The sequence below is a fragment of the Stegostoma tigrinum genome, chromosome 31 (genome assembly GCF_030684315.1).
Source record: "Stegostoma tigrinum isolate sSteTig4 chromosome 31, sSteTig4.hap1, whole genome shotgun sequence".
Taxonomy (NCBI): Eukaryota; Metazoa; Chordata; class Chondrichthyes; order Orectolobiformes; family Stegostomatidae; genus Stegostoma; species Stegostoma tigrinum.
The window spans coordinates 7,563,146-7,583,285 of record NC_081384.1 but is presented as its reverse complement, the minus strand read 5'-3'; the positions used below and the strand labels follow the sequence as shown (position 1 = coordinate 7,583,285).

General features: G+C 41.9%; 2 protein-coding genes and 1 long non-coding RNA gene across 3 annotated transcripts in view; 1 reads left to right on the top strand and 2 right to left on the bottom strand.

The window, feature by feature from the left end:
• LOC125466320 (plexin domain-containing protein 1-like) overlaps positions 1 to 20,140 on the top strand; it is a 432,462-nt gene that overhangs the window by 362,778 nt on the left and 49,544 nt on the right. The window lies entirely within an intron of this gene.
• LOC125466278 (uncharacterized) lies at positions 2,164 to 6,790 on the bottom strand. Its single transcript, XR_007250423.1, has 2 exons — positions 6,425 to 6,790; positions 2,164 to 4,162 (listed from the first exon to the last, which is right to left on the bottom strand). It is a non-coding gene; the product is annotated as an uncharacterized LOC125466278 (long non-coding RNA).
• Positions 15,658 to 20,140, bottom strand: part of lasp1 (LIM and SH3 protein 1) — a 170,723-nt gene continuing 166,240 nt past the window's right edge. The window contains exon 7 of the mRNA XM_048560575.2: positions 15,658 to 18,987. Within this exon, the coding sequence (XP_048416532.1) occupies positions 18,814 to 18,987 (174 nt within the window). The 3' untranslated portion in view covers positions 15,658 to 18,813. The remainder of the gene's footprint in view (positions 18,988 to 20,140) is intronic.

Below are 20,140 nucleotides of genomic sequence, written 5' to 3'. Positions count from 1 at the left end.
TATTTTATATTGAATACACGTGACAACAAATGATTCAATTCAATGAATTGCAAACCAGGGCAAGAGAGATCAGGTTATGCCAAGTCTGTCCATGCTCAGAGGATTCAAAACACAAGCAGACCACAACTGTGATGGACAGCAGGGTCAAGATGCTGAATGAACTACTTCTGTTCCTAATTCACATGTTTGTCTCTATGGTAGAACAGCTGGTTCATGAATACAGGGTTGTTGAACATCTGCTGGAGATTTTACTGTATGTTTTGGGCCTATGGCAGAACCCAAGTTGAAGTCAGAACCAATAAAATGACTAATATGGCACATTCATACTGTTAACAGAATAGAAATATGCAAATAGAGAGGGCTGGCAGAAATGTTTTCCATTCTTATAATCACGGAACTGGATTCCAATAACAAAAAGCAGCAAAGTTTGTGAGAAAATGCAAACAAGGGGGAAAAAAACATTAGCAGCATGACCCACTGAGCTCAATGATAATTCTTTAACTGAAATCTTCCAGGGACAAGCAAACCCTGGTGAACCAACTAGAACAGAAGATTTGAATTTGATGTCAGTGGTGAAATGACACAAGTTCAAAGGAAATATTTCAATTCCTTATCTTCCAAAGAAGAATTATCAATATTAATGACAGAGCTACATCATCAGTATCCTCAATAGCATGACTGAGGATGTAAATGTTTGGTTAATTAGTGAAAGAACCACAGAAGACTGAAGATAAGCAACTTAATCTATATGCTGCAAAGTGGAAATGACACACTTCAACGCAGATGTGTCAGCAAATTGATAAAGATTTGTTTGCACAGATTGAAGATGAGCTGCATATAATTCCATGGAAGTCATCTCCAAGATGGGATAACTGACATCCACAGATTCAGGGTACGGTCTAGAAAATACTACCAGTCACAGAGATCCAGGACACTGTCATGTAGAAGTGTCCATTTCCACCAAGCAGCTGGTTTACATGAAGTGAACTAATGAGGTTAAAGGTCCCTCAGATGATGTTAGGGGGCAACCAAATGATTGTGGTTCAGGAGATGAAGGGTCACCTGACAAGCTAACAGACCACCTGGTCTAGAAGGATGTCCTTCCAAGAGAAGGAAAGTCCTCCAGGGTAGGGAAACTTTAACAGACCACACAGAGTCAAGGACCGAATCAAGATCAACAGAGGCCAACCAGAGGCCCTCTGTTCTAGAAGAATTGCAAAACATCCAGACTATATTATGTCAGGGGGAGGCAGGGCTGTGTCAATGTACCCATATATATATGATTATCTAAATATTAACTGTGGGGTAAAAGCTTGATGGGGGGAGGGGGGTTCATGTGGAATAAAGCAATGGTTCTGAAAAGGTTAATGTTGAAGGCTGCATACAACCTGACAATGTTTTACTGAGATCATGGGAACTGCAGATGTTAGAGAATCCAAGATAACAAAGTGTGGAGCTGGATAAACACAGCAGGCCAAGCAGCATCTCAGGAGCACAAAAGCTGACGTTTCAGGCCTAGACCCTTCATCAGAGAGGGAGATGGGGTGGGGGTTCTGGAATAAATAGGGAGAGAGGGGGAGGCGGACCGAAGATGGAGAGTAAAGAAGATAGGTGGAGAGGAGAGTATAGGTGGGGAGGTAGGGAGGGGATAGGTCAGTCCAGGGAAGATGGACAGGTCAAGGAGGTGGGATGAGGTAGTAGGTAGGAAATGGAGGTGCGGCTTGGGGTGGGAGGAGGGGATAGGTGAGAGGAAGAACAGGTTAGGGAGGCAGGGACCGCGCTGGTTTTGGGATGCAGTGGGGGGAGGTGATGAGCCGGGATGGTTTTGGGATGCAGTGGGGGGAGGAGAGATTTGTTTTACTGAGTTGGGTGAGGATAAGGCAGAACCACTAGGAACAACAATGGCATCAGTGACTACGTTCAAGCCCGGGTGTCCTTAGAGAGGGAGCACACAGTGACCATCAATGCCTTCAGTGACAGGTGGACACTGAAGGGGATGTACTGCTTTATTTTAATTTAATCCCTGCCCTCCCCTTCACTTTTTTCATGGAAACATTGCCTCTACCAGGCTCTGCTTGTTACTGGTTCCCTGGTCACATGGGTGTTTTTCCTGGTGGTAGAAATATTGAATGAAATAAGAACATGATATTAAGACCTATCGTATTAGGTCAGCTCACAGTTTTGGTGAGAATGTCTATCTTACGAGTGTAATTTATTGTTGATTTCTTACAAGCAATAAACTCCGTTGCAGTTAAGATAAAAGCCTCTACACATTAAGATTCCTCTAATGCTAGCAAACTATCCCAAAATTACATTACCAGCGGTATGGGAATAAAGCTCTTAAATGGGAGTTAATTGCCCACTTAAGGGTCTCAATTAGCACTGAGACAGAATTCACCAAAAACTTAACCAGGGCAGTGAGGCACCTACGCACCATCCTCCTAATCAATTACTTGCTACTTCGCTATTAATCTTGCCATACAGGAGGGCATTTAATTCCAGCTACAATTTCTATTTACTTCGCAAGGCTAGGTTGATACATAACTTGATAACTGCAGAAATCTGTAGATTGCTTAGAAGCCCAATTTGGTTAAAAATAATGTGCACGTTTATGGGGGAAAAGCAGGAGATTGGCACTAGGTAATGGGGATGCTCATTTAATGAGCTTGTGCAGGCGCAATGGGCCAAATGGCCACCTTCTGCACTTTTGTGATTGAAAACCAATGTCTCAGCTCTCTCACTGATTTCCACAATAGCTCAGTTTTATTTAGCACTGCGTTTAAATTTTGTTGCTAGTCTGCTCCACCAGGTAATCAAAGCGAGGGTCTGAGTGCTGGGTAGCTGGGCCACATTTGCAGTGTTTGAGCTATTGTTTTCAATTAGTTTCAATATGAAGCACTGTCCCAAACCAATAGCACAATTCAATTGGAAGCTGGCACCAGATATAATAGAGCGAGATCATGGCACAGCGCTAATACCGCTGGACTTGTAATCTAGAATTACAGGCTAGTGCTGTGGGTTCAAATCCTACCATGACAGATAATGAAGTTTAAATTCTTAACAATATTATGTATGAGTTACTTCAAAATAAGCATATATTTACCAAGTTCCAAAACCAAAGCAGAACAGTAGGGTGCAGGGGAAGAGATTTCACTAACAGGAGTAGGTTTGAATGCAGACAGCGTGTGTGTGGTTGCAGCGAAATATAACAAATTGTGCAAAGGGCCCTACATTATATGCATCCCATGCACCATCTTTTGTTTCTTCACTTTTTCCATTTGCCGTTTGCTCCCTTATCACTTCATCATTCCTGCCCTCCACCTGTCATTCATAACCTTCCAGTTGTGATGAAAGGTGAACACAACATGAAAAGCTAACTCTGTTTCTTTCTTATTGCACAATCCTATTTTACATATCCAGCATTTGCAATATTCTGCTTTTGCTTCAAAATATCTTCATAGTCTCAATACTGAATTAATTGATAAACAAGAATAAAGTACAACAGATTCGCTGTCTACTTGTGGGTATATTAATCTAACTTTCTCTTTGCGAACAGTCAGGCCACAGCATGATACCTAGTGTATACACAATTAATGCAGGTTTGAAGATGCTGAGTCATGTCTACAAATGTGCAATGTGAAGTATCTGAAAACCACCCTGAACTGAACAGACATCACTTCCTAATCTACTGTCGGAATACACAGCTGACCAACCCAAGAGAGAGATACATGGTTCCATATTTCAACAGTTTTAATTTCCCATCAGAAGGCATGGTCCAACACAATGGCCAGGAGTGTTCATCTGCCAACATCTTGAGATCTCCTGGAAACAAAACTAGGATGGATGGTATTTGTTTCAGGAAAACTCTAGGTACCTATCAATCATCGTCATTGGACAAGCATATGGACATACATGGAATAGTGTAGGTTAGATGGGCTTGAGATCGGTATGACAGGTTGGCACAACATCGAGGGCCGAAGGGCCTGTACTGTGCTGTAATGTTCTATGTTCGATGTTCTATAATCTTCATGATGGTGAGTCGACGTAGCTCAGCAGTTGCCTCTGTTCATTCGGATTCTACACTGTCCCATTGAGGAGATGAATCCAAGGAAAACGGGCTTAAAGTCCAATATGGGGATCCCCCATCACTGCTGTGGGCCAACTGGAAGAAGAAAAGTTTTGTTGCATGTCAAAAAGCACAAAGGCAATTGCGTAAAGTATATGCAACTACTACTGGAACACTCCATTATGGTCCTAAGAGAAAACAGTATAGAATCCCTATAGTGTGGGAGCAAGCCATGTGGCCCATCAAGTCTACAATGACCCTCCAAAGAGTATCCCTCCCAGACCCAACCCATCACCCTGCACTTCCCATGGCTGAGGCACCTAACCTACACATCCCTGGACACCATGGGGCAATTTAGCATAACCAACCCACCTAAGCTGCACATCTTTGGACTATGGGAGGAAACCGAGGCAAACTCATGTACACAGACGGTCACTTGATGGTGGAATCAAACCCGGGTCCCTGCTGCTGTAAGTCAGCAGGGCTAACCACTAGCCACGATGCTGCTACAGTAGACATATTAATCTTTGCAGTTTATCCATCAGGTTTGCCCTGCAGGGTCAGCGGGGGGGCAAGATAGCCAATTAATATTTGATCTTAAAATTCTTCAAGTAAAATATCCATACATGGAAGGTGCCAGCTATGAAGACAGGTTGGGTAGATTAGAATCATCTACATTAGAAAAACAGAGGTTGAGGGGGGAACCTGATTGAGGTCTGCAAAATCATGAGAGGTATAGACAGGGTGGATAGCAAGAAGCTTTCCCCCCCCCCCCCAGAGTCGGGGACTCAATTACTAGGGGGTCACGATTTCAAGGTGAGGGGGGGAAAGTTTAAGGGAGATATGTGTGGAAAGTTCTTTTTGCAGAGGGCGGTGGGTGCCTGGAACACGTTGCCAGCGGAGGTGGTAGAGGTGGGCATGATAGCATCATTTAAGATGTATCTAGACAGGTACATGAATGGGCAGGGAGCAGAGGGATTCAGATCCTTGTAAAATAGGCAACAGATTTAGATAGAGGATCTGGATTGGTGCAGGCTTGAAGAGCTGAAGGGCCTGTTCCTGTGCTGCAATTTTCTTTGTTCTTTCTGTTCTATAACTGATGAAACCACTTGCATTTATCGAATTCACAAGTGGGATTCAGTCCTGCAGGTGACTGTGGTCTGCCAAGTGCAACCCTTATCTCTGTGAGTCAAGTGGATGTCAAGGGGCTGTTGAATGTGGAGCCATCATTAAAGCAAACATTTGCTTTTATAAAGCACCTTTAAATATCTCAAGGCACTTCATGGGATACTAATTAAACAAATCATAACACCAAGTCCCATTAGAAATTGAGACCTGCCCCTGGGTTTTGTGCTTCAGACTCAGGACTGAGACTTCAGCTGAGAATCTTTCAACAGAGGAAAGCCATAAGCTGGCACTAAACGCTAACACGGCCAGGCCACAGCATCATGGCAATGACTTCGGACTCGTCATCCAGAAGCTAAGGTTCTGGAGATATGGGTTTGAATCCCACCACGGCAGATAGTCGAGTTTAAACTAAAACCTGGAACTAAATGTGTATGGCAACCCATCTGCAGATTGATGTTACACACAAGCTCGTTCATCAATATGAAGGAAATTGGCTGCCCTTACGTGGTCTGGCCTATCTGTGGCAACAGCAATGTGGCTGACTCTAGGAAAGTAGGGGTGGGCAATGAAAGTCAAAATTCCCAATGACACACACATCCATTTATAAATAGAAATAAGTAAAGCAGTTAACAGAAGGGTTAAGGGGGACGAGGCAAAGTTGGTGGTTTGAAAGAAACAGTAAGTAGCAGGGGTCCATCACGTGTGCAAAGTCCAAAGATGTACTTGAGACAGAAAAATGAATTGGCCAGATGTACCTCCTGGAACAGGACAGCTGGGGATTAATGGCAATGAGATTCCAGGGCAGGCTAGTCGCTTTTATTTAATCCATAAGACATTTTCCAAACTATTTAATGCGTTAGGTTTCGAATCCAACCTCTCAGCTACAGATTAGACCGGGACCGACACAGTACCATTCGACCCGACAACAGCTCTGCGTTGTTAATTATTTCCATAAACAACCGTCGATTGGCATTTCCAGGTGAAACCCATATCTCAACAAAACATGGGACGAAGAGAGACCCGGTGACAGTCTTTCAGGTAAAATCTAAATAAACAAAACTCAATCTAAAAAAAAGAGACGTAAGCTATAGGATTTTTTGTTTTAGAAATTTGCAACTCGACTGAATGGAATTGCAAATCCAGATTCTTTTCTTTGCACCCACCCGGTGGAAGATGTTTTTTAAAAAATTGCAGAAATGATTGCTTTTAGGAATAATGCCGTGTGCAAACCTGAGGAAAAACGCAATGCCAGCCATCTCTCATGATTCCAACAGGCTCCGCCTTGCAGCTTTCTGAAAGCCCCTGGTTATTGCTGGTCCGGCTGCTGCTTCCTTCTCCTTACAGAACATAGATGATGTAGGACAGAATCACTAAACTCACAATGGCGAAAAACATCAGCAGGAAGATGTCCAGCATTGCGAAACAGACTGAAAAGGAAGCTGAGAGGACCCCGATGTATACTGCCTTCCAAACAGGGCTCGATTTCTCAGATTACAGCAGTGTCACAGAAAGAGAATGAAGACGGAAGAATAGTGCAGAAAGTGAGACGCCAAGTGCAGTCTGAGGGTAGTGCATTCAGAAATGGTTCCAGTGAGGAAATCTGTCACTGTCAATTTGTGTCCTCTCAGAGCAGGGCCATGTGGGAATATCCCTAGGAAGTTGCCAGGACGAGTAAGCCTGAGCTATGGGGAGAGGTTGGCCAGGATAGGACTTTATTCCTTGGAATGTAGGAGAATGAGGGGTAACCTTATTGAGGTGTATAAAATCAAGAGGGGCATACATAGGCTGACGTTTCAGGTCTAGGCCTGAAACTTCAGCTTTCCTGCTCCTCTGATGCTGCTTGGCCTGCTGTGTTTATCCAGCTCTACACCTCGATATCTCAAATTCTCCAGCATCTCCAGTTCCTACTGTCTCTGGGGCATAGATAGGATGTATGCTTATAAGTCTTTTTCTCAGGGATGAAGAATTGAAAACTAGAGGGCATAGGTTTAAGGTGAGAGAGGGAAAGCTTTAAGAGAGACCAGAGGGGCAACTTCTTCACACAGAGTGCTGCATATATGGAATAGGCTACCAGAGAAAGTGGTTGAGTCAGGTACAATTGCGACATTAAAAATAAATTGGATAGGAACATGGATGGGAAGGGTTTAGAGAGATGTAGACCAAATGCAGGCAATTGGAACTAGCTGAGTGGGCACCATGGTCAGCATCGACCAATTTGAGCCAAAGGCCCTATTTCCATGTTACATTACTCTACTCTATGACACCATATGTACATAGTGGTTATTTATAAGTGGAGGTTGATCTCCCTCTGAGAACTAAAACCAAAACATCCAAAATGGTGTGAAGAAGGGTGTAACCTGTCTTTCAGCAACTTCTAGTAGTTAAATCAAATAAATCCCTGACACTCAACTTTACAAGCATCAAGTAACAATTTATTTATCTAACTCTAAAAATGAACAAAGTAACTAAACTATTAACAAAGTGAACAAAACCCCTTCTATCTACTGTTTCTGAAAATTGCAAGATTTGATGGTATGCTGTTCCAATAAATATGAGTCCCACTTACTTAACAAAACAATAGAATTTAGTCTCTCAAAATTACAGCCAGGTTACATCTTCCAGAATGTTTTCTGTCTTCTCCATCAATTCTTCTGTCAGAAATGCTTTCTCTGTGAATTCTTCTGTCAGGGATCTTAGCTGAAAGTGCCATTGTATAGTTGTGAATAGATGGTGCTTCCTCTGAGCTGAGAGCTGTTATCTGTGCGTCTCTCTCTCTCTCACTCACTCTGCAAGTCGCTCTCTCTCGCTATCTCTATGAGATAACAGTCAGCTCTGCCAATTTTCCAACTGCCCCCTTCTTTTATACTCCCAATGACGCATCAAATTTTTACAAATCAGATTGGCCCTAGGTTGTAAAACCATCAGATTCAAATTTGATCATTTTTTGGTATCTAAGTGCTTGGTTCAAATTGATTGGCTAAATTCAGAAACTTGTCTTAGTAAAAATGCCGCTTGGCCTGCTAACAGCATGGCCTTTCAATACAAATGTTTCAATTTGTGCTCTCTGTACTTGCAAACACTCAGGCTGCTCACAGACATCTCTGTATTTTTTTCTATATTTAATCTTTTAAAGGGATCATGCAATGCTTCACCCCTCGCCCCCAGAATTTTACAAACACCAAATTCTAATGTCCTGCTTCCCAATCCATAAATGCTACACCCAACTTCACAACCAGGCATATGCACTCTTCAAGGATGACCTCAAAGCATTCATAGAGTCATGGAGATGTCCATTCTGACCAAATATCTTAAATTAATCCAATCCCATTTGCCAACGTTTGGCCCTTATCTGTCTAAACCCTTCCTATTTGGGCGGCATGGTGGCTCAGTGGTTAGCACTGCAGCCTCACAGCGCCAGGGACCCAGGTTCGATTCCAGCCTCGGGCAACTGCCTGTCTTGAGTGTGCACATTCTCTGCGTGGGTTTCCTCCGGGTGCTCTGGTTTCCTCCCACAGTCCGAAGATGTGCAGGCTAGGTGGATTGGCCATGCTAAATTGTGTGTAGTGTTCAGGAGTGTGTGGGTTATAGGGGGATGGGGTCTGGGTAGGATGCTCCAAGGGGCGGTGAGGACTTGTTGGGGCGAAGGGCCTGCGTCCACACTGTAGGGAATCTAATCTATTCGTATACCCATCCAGATACCTTTTAAATATTGTAATCTTGCCAGCATCCACCACTTCCTCTAGTCAACATGGATAAGTTGGACCAAAAGGTCTGTTTCAGTGTTGTACATCTATGGTTCTCGGACTCTAGCAACTCATTCTACAGACACACCCACCTCTGCATGAAAAACTTGCCCCTTAGGTCCCTTTTAAACCTTTCTCCACCCACATTAAACCGATACCCTCTAGTTTTGGACTCACCCACCCCAAAGGAAAAAAAAACTTGTCTGCATACCGTATTCATGCCTCTCATGATTTTATAAACCTCTAACACATAATTCCCTTGGATCACAAACCTTCCACTGACCATGCTAACTCACTCCCTAAAACCAAATGAAGCAACACCTTTGTATGGAAGTGTGGTGTGAATGCAGACAAATCTGGTGAGTTACGGAGTGAGACAGGAGGTAGTTTGCACACATTTACATGTGTTATTAGCAAGGTCCCAGAGTACAGGAAGGCCTGTGTATTGGGTGCTTCCAAGCGGGGACACTCCCAGAAAGTCCAGGGCAGCTCTCCGTTCTGGCTCCAGCTGTGGGAGATCTTGGGCTCATGACTAATCAAACTGGACAAGGTTCGTTCAGGAAGGCATCAAACACAAGAGACTTTGTCAGGAGCAGAGACAAAGCTGAGGCCTCAGAAAATGTGCACCAACATTCAAACAATCCCTCGGCCAGTTCCAGCAGCAGCAGCACCAATCTCAGATGTATCAGAGTCCATACCTTCAACTTTGGTAAAGTTACCAGAGTCCCCAGAGACATCTTTCAAGAGTGCATGTACTGTCTATCTAGGTATTTCTCACATTCCTGGGTGGCTGCAGCTCACGCCCCTGCCATTAGACAACAGAATCACAGGGCTGCTCTCTCATCAGAGAGAGAGAGAGAGAGAGAGCGCGAGAGAGAGAGAGAGAAAGACAACTGATGGTGGTTTAACCAGAGGGTCACCCCGGACGACTGAAGGCAAGGTTAAGAATGTGGGACCTTCATGGTAACCTCAGCCAGTGTGGAACCTCAGTCTGCCACTGTTAGCGTCACTCTGCATTGCAAACAAACCCGCCCTTATGTTGAACTTAACAGCCATTTTAGAACCTACTAGCCTGGATTGGAAGCAACACATTCCCAATCCCAAGCCCAGTGGACTTCCAAAGAACAAGGGGAGGGATGTTGGCAGGATACAGAACATACTGGTTCCAAATTATTCCAACTGTAACCCTAAGTGAATTCAGGTTTACTTAGTTCTAGTATTGCCTTCAGCCATCTTGACGGTACTTGTTCAAAAAAAAACCCTTAAGTTACACTGTAATAGAACTAAAATCAAAACACTCACCAGAAACATAAAAAACGGCAACAAAAATCTATCAAAGTATTATCAGAGACGACGACACAGCTCAGTTCCAGCTGTGCCCATGTAAAATCCAAACTCGGAAGCGCTCTCCCCCTCCCCACCACCTTACCATCTCTTTCATCTCAGAGTGACAGTTTCTTCCTTGCCTCACTGCCAGCACCTGTTTGATTGTGCTACTCAAAGCATTTTAACGTGTTAAAGGTGCTACATAAATGCAATCTGTTGTTTCGCTGATGTCCCTACAACTAAACAGCCTCTCAGTGTCTCAAAACACAGAAATGTTCTGTAGAACTGGAGACCTGGCAGCTTCTGTGGGATTAAATCTCAACACAAGTCAATAGCTTCAGCTGAGGAGGGGAATGGATTTAGGAGAAAAATGGGGAAATAAATTACAGACATACAAAACCGAGAGCAGAAAATTACACAAATAGATGTCTAATGTGATCAGTTATTCAGGTTATTCTCCAAAGAAATTGCATTCCTTTTATTTAGGACTTAAAAAATAAGCTTGACTTATTTTACAGATGAAGATGATGATTTGGCTAATCGTAATTCATCCATTCAGCAACATTTCTGAGTTCTGAGGTTAACACTCAAGGTCCTATACCATACATGCTAACACTGTCAAATTTATGTAATGCACAGTGCCACCCCATCCAATTTCAGATAACTTACATCAGTAAAAGGGGTCATTGAAAGTTCACTGTACGTTCACACAATCACCTTCCAACTGGTATCACTGAGTAGCGATCAAGAACAGCCTCAAAGATCTTTCACTCCTCTTTCTTAAACCTAGTGTACTGCAGCTAACTGGTTGTCTCACTTACAAAGGATAAAGTTATCACATTAACAGATTTACTAATGAATTCAATATATTCTATTGATCTGCAGCTACCAATGTAGGAGGTTCGGCAGCACACAATTTTGTGACCAAAGGTTATGACAAATCCTTTTCGGAATTTGGAATTCAAAACAGAGGTAGATGAGCATGGATTAATTCTGCGGTGGTTTCTTCAAAACAAAAAGACCAGGACTTTCCACATCTAATCCAGCATTTGTTAAATGTGTAACTGCAGACGCCTGTGGCTCTAATGGAAAGATGTTTACACCGTCGGGTTTATGATGGGGAAGGATAAACAATTGAGGTCATTAGTTTCATTTTCAGTTCCAAAGGTATATAGAATTAAACAGGTTAATTTAACTTAGTTCAGAAGACACAAGGGGTGAGTTTTTCTATAAGATCATTCCAACAGCGGCTGATATTTAAATAGCCTGTTTGAAAACACATGTGTTTAGAAACTTTGTTCAATGTTAAAGAAAATCTGCAGCCTCAAGCCACTCAGTGATTAACCACCACACTCATGAAACTTTAAAAATTAACATATGATCTATCAAGCCAGGTTCCATTCTGGGATCAAAGTTTCAGCACCTACATCCAAGGTTCTGCTCAAGAATTATATATTAGATATTAACAACTCAGATCAGATGAATCTTTTGAAGAGTATAAAAGGAGCAGGGAAATTCTTAAGAGGGAAATCAGGAGGGTAAAAAGCAGATATGAGATAGGCTTGGCAGATAAGGTTAAGGATAATCCAAGGAGATTCTATAAATTCATTAAGAGCAACTAGGGAGAGAATGGGGTCCTTGAAAGATCAATGAGGTCATCTCAGTGTTGAACCTCAGGAAATGGAAGAGATACTAAATGAATATTTCATATCAGCTTTACTGTGGAGAAAGAAATGGAGGCTCAGGGAAATAAATATTGATGCTTTGAGAACAGTTCACATTACCAAAGAGGAAGTGCTGGAGGTCTTAGAAAACATAAAAGGTGGACAAATCTCCAGGACCTGATCAAGTGGAAAATTACAGATGAAATTACCAGGCCTCTAGCAGAGATATTTGCCTCCTCTGTAACCATGGGTGAGGTGGCAGGGGATTGTAGGGTGGCTAATGTTGTGTCTTTATTTAAGAAAGGCTGTAAGAAGCCTGAGACCAAAGACCTGAGAGTCTGACGTCGGTGATGGGTAAGTTATTGGAGGTTATTCAAAGATAAGATTTCCATGCATTCAGAAAGGCAAAGATTGATTAAGGATAGCCAACATGGCTTTGTGCAAGCGAAATTGTATCTCACAACCTTGATTGCGTTTTTGGAGGAAGTAACCAAAAAGATTGAGGACAGAAATGTAAACATTACTTACATGGACTTTAGTAAAGAGGCAATTCTTATTTTTTAAAAACAGAGTGGGTTGTGTGTGCAGTGAATGTCCAGAGGAAGTGACGGATGCAGGTAAAGTTACAGCATTTAAAAGACATAGGAGAGGTTTAAGAGGTCTATGGGCCAAACACAAACAAGTGGGACTAGAGATAATGGGAACTGCAGATGCTGGAGATTCCAAGATAATAAAATGTGAGGCTGGATGAACACAGCAGGCCAAGCAGCATCTCAGGAGCACTAGTTTGGTTTGGAAACATGGTCAGCATGGACCAGTTTGACTCAAAGGTCTGTTTCTATGTTGTATGACTATGACCACATGTGTGAAGCTCTTCATTGTAACAATTCCAAACATATCTTTCTAGTGAACCCACGGAGCAGCTTCTTGTCGTTCATTTTCAATTTTCCCCCGCACTCACTATCTACACATCCCTGACACCACACTCACACTAACTCGGTGAATTCTCTTTAAATCAAGATTGCACAGAAAAAATACACTTAAATTTGCGGTAGATTCAGTTACTTGGGATTAAGGAAAATTACTTTACAAATCATACTTAGAGTGCAAGCACTGTGGACTTGACTAACCGTGCTGTGAAAAAGGACAGTGCAGTTTTTGAAATGACCCATTAATCAGAGGTACTCTTTCTCTCAGTAGATGTAATAGTGTACTTTGAAATCAAGGTCTCGACCAGTGATCTGCTAATATTTAATCATGCAACCAACAGCAGAGAAAATTCCAATCATTTTCACCACTGTTTGTGGGACCTGACAGTACACAAATCACTACCTTGTTTTCTATTGTATTTGACAACTACTTGACAATGAACATGGCATCTTTGGAGTGAGAATGAAAGGTCACATAATAGCTCAATTAACCTACATTAGAACCTAATCATTGACATGAAATATTAACTGTTTCTCTGTTCCCACACACTGCCAGACCCTGCAAAATATTACCAGCATTCTTTCTGTTATTGGCTGTAAAACACTTCAAGACATCCTGGAACATGAAGGGTGTAATATAAATGCAACTGTTTATTAAACTGCCCAACAGTTAGTGAACAAGCTTCAGTAGCCATGGTAAAGTCTGAATGCTGAAAAGGACATTTTCAATCCTAAAGTAATGGATTGGGAGATCTCAGTGGTGCATCTCTAATTTATGATAGGCCACTACGGTGGCTCAATGGTTAGCACTGCTGCCTCACACTGCTAGGGAGCTGGGTTCGGTTTCACCTTTTGAGACATTCTCCATATATCTTTGTGGGCTTCCTCCCATGGTCCAAAAGTATGCAGATTAGGGTGGATTGGCCATGCTACATTGTCCCATAGTGTCCAGGGATGTGCAGGTTATGTGGATTAGCCATGGGATATGCAGGGATCGGGTGGGATGCTGTTCAGAAGAGTGGGTGTGGACTCAATGGGCTAAATGGCCTGATTCTGTTCTGTAGGAATTCTAGGAATTTCAATTATTCAGTGGATTGTGTGAACAGATCAGAATAGTGGAAAGGAAAAAAAAAAGGCTAACTAGAAGCAAGCCCTTCAAATTAAAAACTGTCCACCATGTAGAATAAGAACTGAAAAGATCTTGAAACCCGTTTAAAAACCAAAAAAACTTGCAGATGCTGTAAATCAGGAACAAAAACAAAGTTGCTGGAAAAGCTCAGCAGGTCTGGCAGCATCTGTGGAGGAGAAAACAGAGTAAATGTTTGGGGTCCGGTGACCCTTCCTCAGAAACCTGTTTGTCAAGGGCAATCAGAAGTTTAGTGCATATTTTTAAATTATTTATTTCTTCATGAGATATGGGTATTTTTGGCTACGGCCAAAGTTAAGTGTGAGCAGCCTTCTAGAACTGCTGCAGTCAGTTCAAGGGATGGTGTTAGGGAAAGGAGGGGCAAGTGTCATTGCTGTTAGTTGAGTATTGCTGAGGGCAGAAGTAGGACAGTTTCAAAATACGCTCCTTGTCCCTGCTTTGTGAAGCTGATGAACATCTTTGTGATAGTTCTTTGACACTTCCAGAGTAGGTGGGACTTAACCCCAGATCATCTCAGCCAGAGGAAAGGTCATTATCACTGCACCACGACAGCCCTAAACTAAAGGTTTATTCTTATGCACAGTTCCTAAGATGTTCTTAAACTGTTGACAGATTGCAACTCAAGACAAGCGTGCACCATTTAGAAAATCATCTTTAGAATACCTAGAAACAGACGTTGCTCGTAAATATTAAATTCTCTACAGTACTGGTGATGGTGATGGTGGTAGTTAGTAGTTTAAAAAGTCACCTTAATTCGGTGGTGGGGAAAGCCGTGCGGTCGTGGGCAATAACCCTTTGGATATAAAAACTGGAATATCTAGAAAGGGGATCTTCTGATGTAGTGGTAGTGTCCTTACCTTTAATCAGGTGGTCCAAGTTCAAGTCCTGCTTGCTCCAGGAGTGTGTCATAATATCTTTGAACAGGTTGATGAGGACAATATCCAAAAATATCTAGAAGGAATGTTGTAGCACACTGGCAGCGTCCATACCTCCGATTCAGGAGGCCTAAATTCAAGTTCCACCTGCTCCAGAGGTGTCATAACATCACTGAACATGACAATTAGAAAATATCTTCAAATACATTGGCACTGCCCAAATTTTGAAGGACAGAAGCATACAATTCCAATTTTTTCCCCCAAATGGGACAGAGATTAACATTTTTGCAAGTTACTAAGATTCTGTTGAAATACTTCAAACCTTGTCGATGTGTATAACCTAAAATTATATTTCATTAATTCTAACATGCCTCAATCTTTCTAGATGTGCTCAACAAAGCGTCTGTATTCCTCCTCTGTAACCATAAAAGGACCCCATATCAAAGAATACAGAGCTTTCCATGTTGTCATGGCAATACTTCCTTTAACAAACATCACTAAAGTTGAGTTGGCAGTTCTGTCATGGTCTATGGGAGCTTACTGTGTGCAAATTGTCACAATTTGTAATTATGTCAATAATTACATTTCAAAGAATGGACATCGTCAATTGGGAACCACTTGGAGATGTCCTGAGATAGTCAATTTGCAAATGTAAATTCTTCTTTTTCCCGTACCAAGGAAAGATGGATTTATTCAGATTAATTTTCCATGCATTTCACACGCATTTATAGATCCATAAACCACACATTTCTAAATAAATTCCATATTATTGTTCCACATTATTTCCCATCGTTTGTTTATTGACAATCTGTCATGTAAGAATCATGCCAAAAATACATTTTTTTCCTAAAAATTGCAAGCATGGTAATGAAGAATTCAGAAATGCAAAGACATACTTAATGTGAATCACAGATATCCAGTATTTTTATGAAATAACATACATACATCTGTAACACCACCTTTTATTCATTGCCTGCATCCACCATTAATTCCCAAGCCAACCAAATTATAGCCACAACTCCTTTTCAAAATGATGACCTTGGTCAATGATGCAGAATGCCTCACAAATCAATGGCAACTTCTCAGTCCAGGCAATTGAAGACAGATGGAGGGTGTTCCTTCATGCTGAATAAACCCCATTTCTTGTAAGCTGTTCTGTGGAGGGTGGGTGGACTGCCAAGACATATACCATTGCTGGGGAAGATCACAAGAGAATACTCTCTCTCATCCAGCCTGACCAGCCTTTTGAACAAACCAACACACATCAAGTGAAACACAGCTCAAAACATGGTTGTTCCCTTCGCATTTAGCCTCGTCTTTAAAAAAGATCTTCCCAGAAGGCAAAAGGTCATTTCAGATGCCGTCTTTTTGCAGGTGAGTAACTCAATAACATCTTTAGCAAAAGCTCTAAGCAGAACTTGATAAGCATGATGTGTAAACAAACACAATTTTCTTTAACCAATTAATTAGCGGTAACAACTGCAAGTTTCAAATTAAATAGCATGTTAAGACTAAGCAGATAATGTACTGATACCATGGAATGTTAAGAGAGTCATTAATGTTGGCACAGCAATGTCTACACATTTGTGCTAATGTACAAATCTTCTGTGGCCCACCAGCTTTACCAGTTAACCAGTTGTTTCAAGCCTAGGTCATTTCAGGCCAGGGTTCCAATGTTTGCTTTTTGCTGCTTCTAGAGGTGAAAACCCCTCCCCACCTCTACCCAGTTTGTCTGTTTAAGTACTGCACAGACCAGCTTAAATTCTGACACTTCACTGAAGGCTGTTAATGCAATATTCTCTTAGTGAAGCAGAACCGTTTCATTTTCATTTTACTGTAACCAGTCTCAATACACGAGCTCCCCATCTTAAAGCAGTCTGGGGATTTACAATGGTCTTAACAAGTATGTTGGATAGTTTCCCAATGAACAAAATAGCAGAGAGCTGTTAGACAAAGCTTTAGATGATACAGTACAATCTGCACCAAGGGATTTAATTAATCCATCAACATCATGTTTACCACCAACAGCAGGAATCGATCAATTAATTGGCGCAACTGCAGTCAAAAATAGCTAACTCATAAATTAATGACATGACACTTCTTTAAGAAACATACTGCAATATCATGGTAGGTTCCTGGTGCATTGCTTGTAACACAAATGCATATAACATATAAAAGGCATTTACATGGGTGCAGTCAGCTGGTTACTGCTCAATTGTGCACAAAGAGACCCCAGACTAATAACCACTGGATACTCGTTACACAGACGATAGAGGGAGTTGCTTGGAGACAGCTTCCCATTGTCACCACAACTTGACAGGAATAGCAAAACATTGGTCATGCAACTCCTTCTGTGTCAGACTGGTTTAAACTGGACTCAGTCTCACTAAAGCCTCACATATTGCCATGTAACACAATAATGACTCAGAAAAGGAATGTGTATTAATTCCAGTAAAAGTAACCATTCTCATTACATCACTCCTCAAGTTGTTTAATATTGTTGCCACCTCCAGCTTTTTTTAAAAAGAGATTCTCTTTATTTCAATGGCACAAACTGCTTTAAAATGGGATAAAAATATACCAAGTTATGCCGAGTTTACAGGCTTCACAGTTTTGAAATGAATGGATCTAGACTGAGCAGCAACCAGTACAAAAAGAAAGGGAATTTTGCTCTCACTTACCAAACTTTCAAATTTAAATACACTTTCAGCTCACTTCACTCCTCTACCCACATTCCTGCTCTAAAATTCATCTTGTACAGTCAAATGTGTCACAACATTTGCATGTAACAAGGACTGCCACAATAGTAGAGATGGGTTAGGAATGGGGCAAGAATGGCAGCAGGTAGGATTTCATCCACCTCTGCAATTCCACTGGGCCTTTATCTTCTGATATCAGTAACTCAGTCTGTTGCATCACTTCCATTTTTGAGAAAAATGGTCACAGGGACACTGTTTCAGTGCTTGCTTCACTCAGCTGAAAATTTACATGAGTCAAAAGAGTCTGCATTAGTGGAAGGTCGTACATTGACATTCCTGGTTTTACAAGAATTACACCATTAACTGAACTGTTTACGGTGATACTTCACCCATAGTCAAATAATGTTTGTGTATTGTCTGTAAGCTATTGGGGGGAAAAGGTGACATTTAGAATACAAAAAACCATCCAGTCTTACTGTTCATCAGTGTGCCTCACTGCGAGCGTGAGCTGGAGAGATGGAGGGTAGAGAGAATGAGAGAGTAACTGTGTACACCCACAATGTGTGCGTCTTCACTTTGCACAAGTGTGTGGGATAGGTGGGTGTGTGGGTATGGTGCGCACGTGAATTGGGGTGGGAGTGTGGGGGTTCTATCCATCACAGATCAAGTCTCTCTCTCTCTCTCTCTCTCTCTCTCTCTCTGTCTGTCTCTGCCGTTTACAGTTGAAGAACAGAACAGAAACTTTGACAAACAGTATTCACACTCTTCCTCCTGCCTACCCTGTATTTTGGTCCTGCACAGTGAGTTATTTCAGCAATTTGCAAATACAGAACAATGTTCTCGAGAAACTAAAATACATGTGATTAAAAGGTGTAATCTGAGATTATCCAGATTAATCAAAGGCAATAATCCAGTTGAGAATTTCAAATTAAGGATCTAGAAGGAGTGAGGTTACCTTTCTAAAAAAAAAGGGAGAGTTGGACAAAGCAGTGAAAAGCTTTCAAAAAAATGACTAGCTTTCCTTCGAGATAGACAAGCCAAAGAAAATTTTGACTGTATTCCAGTAATACTAAGATCAGAGAAACTGAAAAAATTTGTTATATAATTGGAACCACAATTTAATACATTTGTTTTACCTAATATTTTTGTCAACTTACTGTTGGGAACCATACGGTGATTTATTTTATTTATAATATATATAATCAAAGCATAAGCAGGCATTTGATCTGGGCTCCATTACACGGCTTCGACGTAGTTAGCTGGGAGCATGCCGGTGTCGCCTGTTCTCTCCACGGTACCATACATCCAACCTTCATCAATCTGTTGTACATCAACAATTAAATCACCATCCAGGAAGGAGATCTCATCATCATCAGCTGCTACATAGTCGTACACAGCTCTGTAACGCTTCTATAGAACAAGGCGGAATAAGAGAGACTGTTAAGGGGTGTATTAGCTCCTCATCAACAAGCACAATCCTCTCTAGCCCTCAGGGCACAACCCACTGGCCTCCACCTCCTACATCTACACACCCAGATCATCCCATACTTTCAGTATGGAACCAGAGCGACCAGTGAAGTTAACCTTGGTGCGGTCAATAAATGACCACCCGTCACACTTCTAAAGGATCAGACACAGGTTTGGTGGGCAGCACTCTCTCACCTTTAAATTTGAAGGTTGTGGGTTCAAGTCCCGTTTTGGAAACTGGAGAATTTTTAACCTCTTTCATGGGACATGAACGTGGGTCGCTGGACTATCACTTATTGCCAATTCCCAGTTTCTCTGGAGAAAGTGGTACTGGCTTCTGAAATAACTTGACAGAGGCTGATTTCTCATCACCAAGTCACCCTTTATTTATGTGTGTAAATGCCTGGTTTATATCGGTCAGGCAGGGCTCCCTGACTGGCCCAGGTTAACAAACCCAATCAAGGATTCATAATCAATGAGATCCACCTGGTTCCGATCACTACACTTTCCTTCTTGAACTGCTGCAGTCCTTGGAGAGTAGCAATGCGGTTAGGGAGGGAGTTCCAGTAACCCTGAGAGAACAGTAATATATTTCCAAAATCAGGATGGCGTGGGGCTCAGAGGGGAATTTGCCCAGAGGCCTGATGTTCACATACAGCTACTGACTTTGCCTTTCTAAGCAGAAGTGGTCGTGGGTTTGGCAGGTGCTATTGAAGCAATCCCGGCCATTGCTGCAGAACAGCTGGTACATACGGTTACACACTGCTGCATCTAGGGAAACACCTCCAATGCAGCACTGATCAGGTGCTTCACTTTCAAAGTCACTATCCTTCAGTTGAGACAATAAACCAAACCTCAGACTGTTTTCACAGGTGGACAGAGAAGATTGCGTAGCACTACTTTGAGTAAGAACAGGGTCTTACTCGCCAGTTTTAAGCCCACCACCAAACTTGGGATCTTGCCAAGCTTAAAAAAAAAATGGCTGATGCGTTCATGTTACAACAGGAATCGATGGGCTGGGCTGAACTTTGGTGCTGAGGATAAGCACAGCTGTATAGAAGTGAAACTTCTGCTCTTTTAGTTTCATACAAAATTA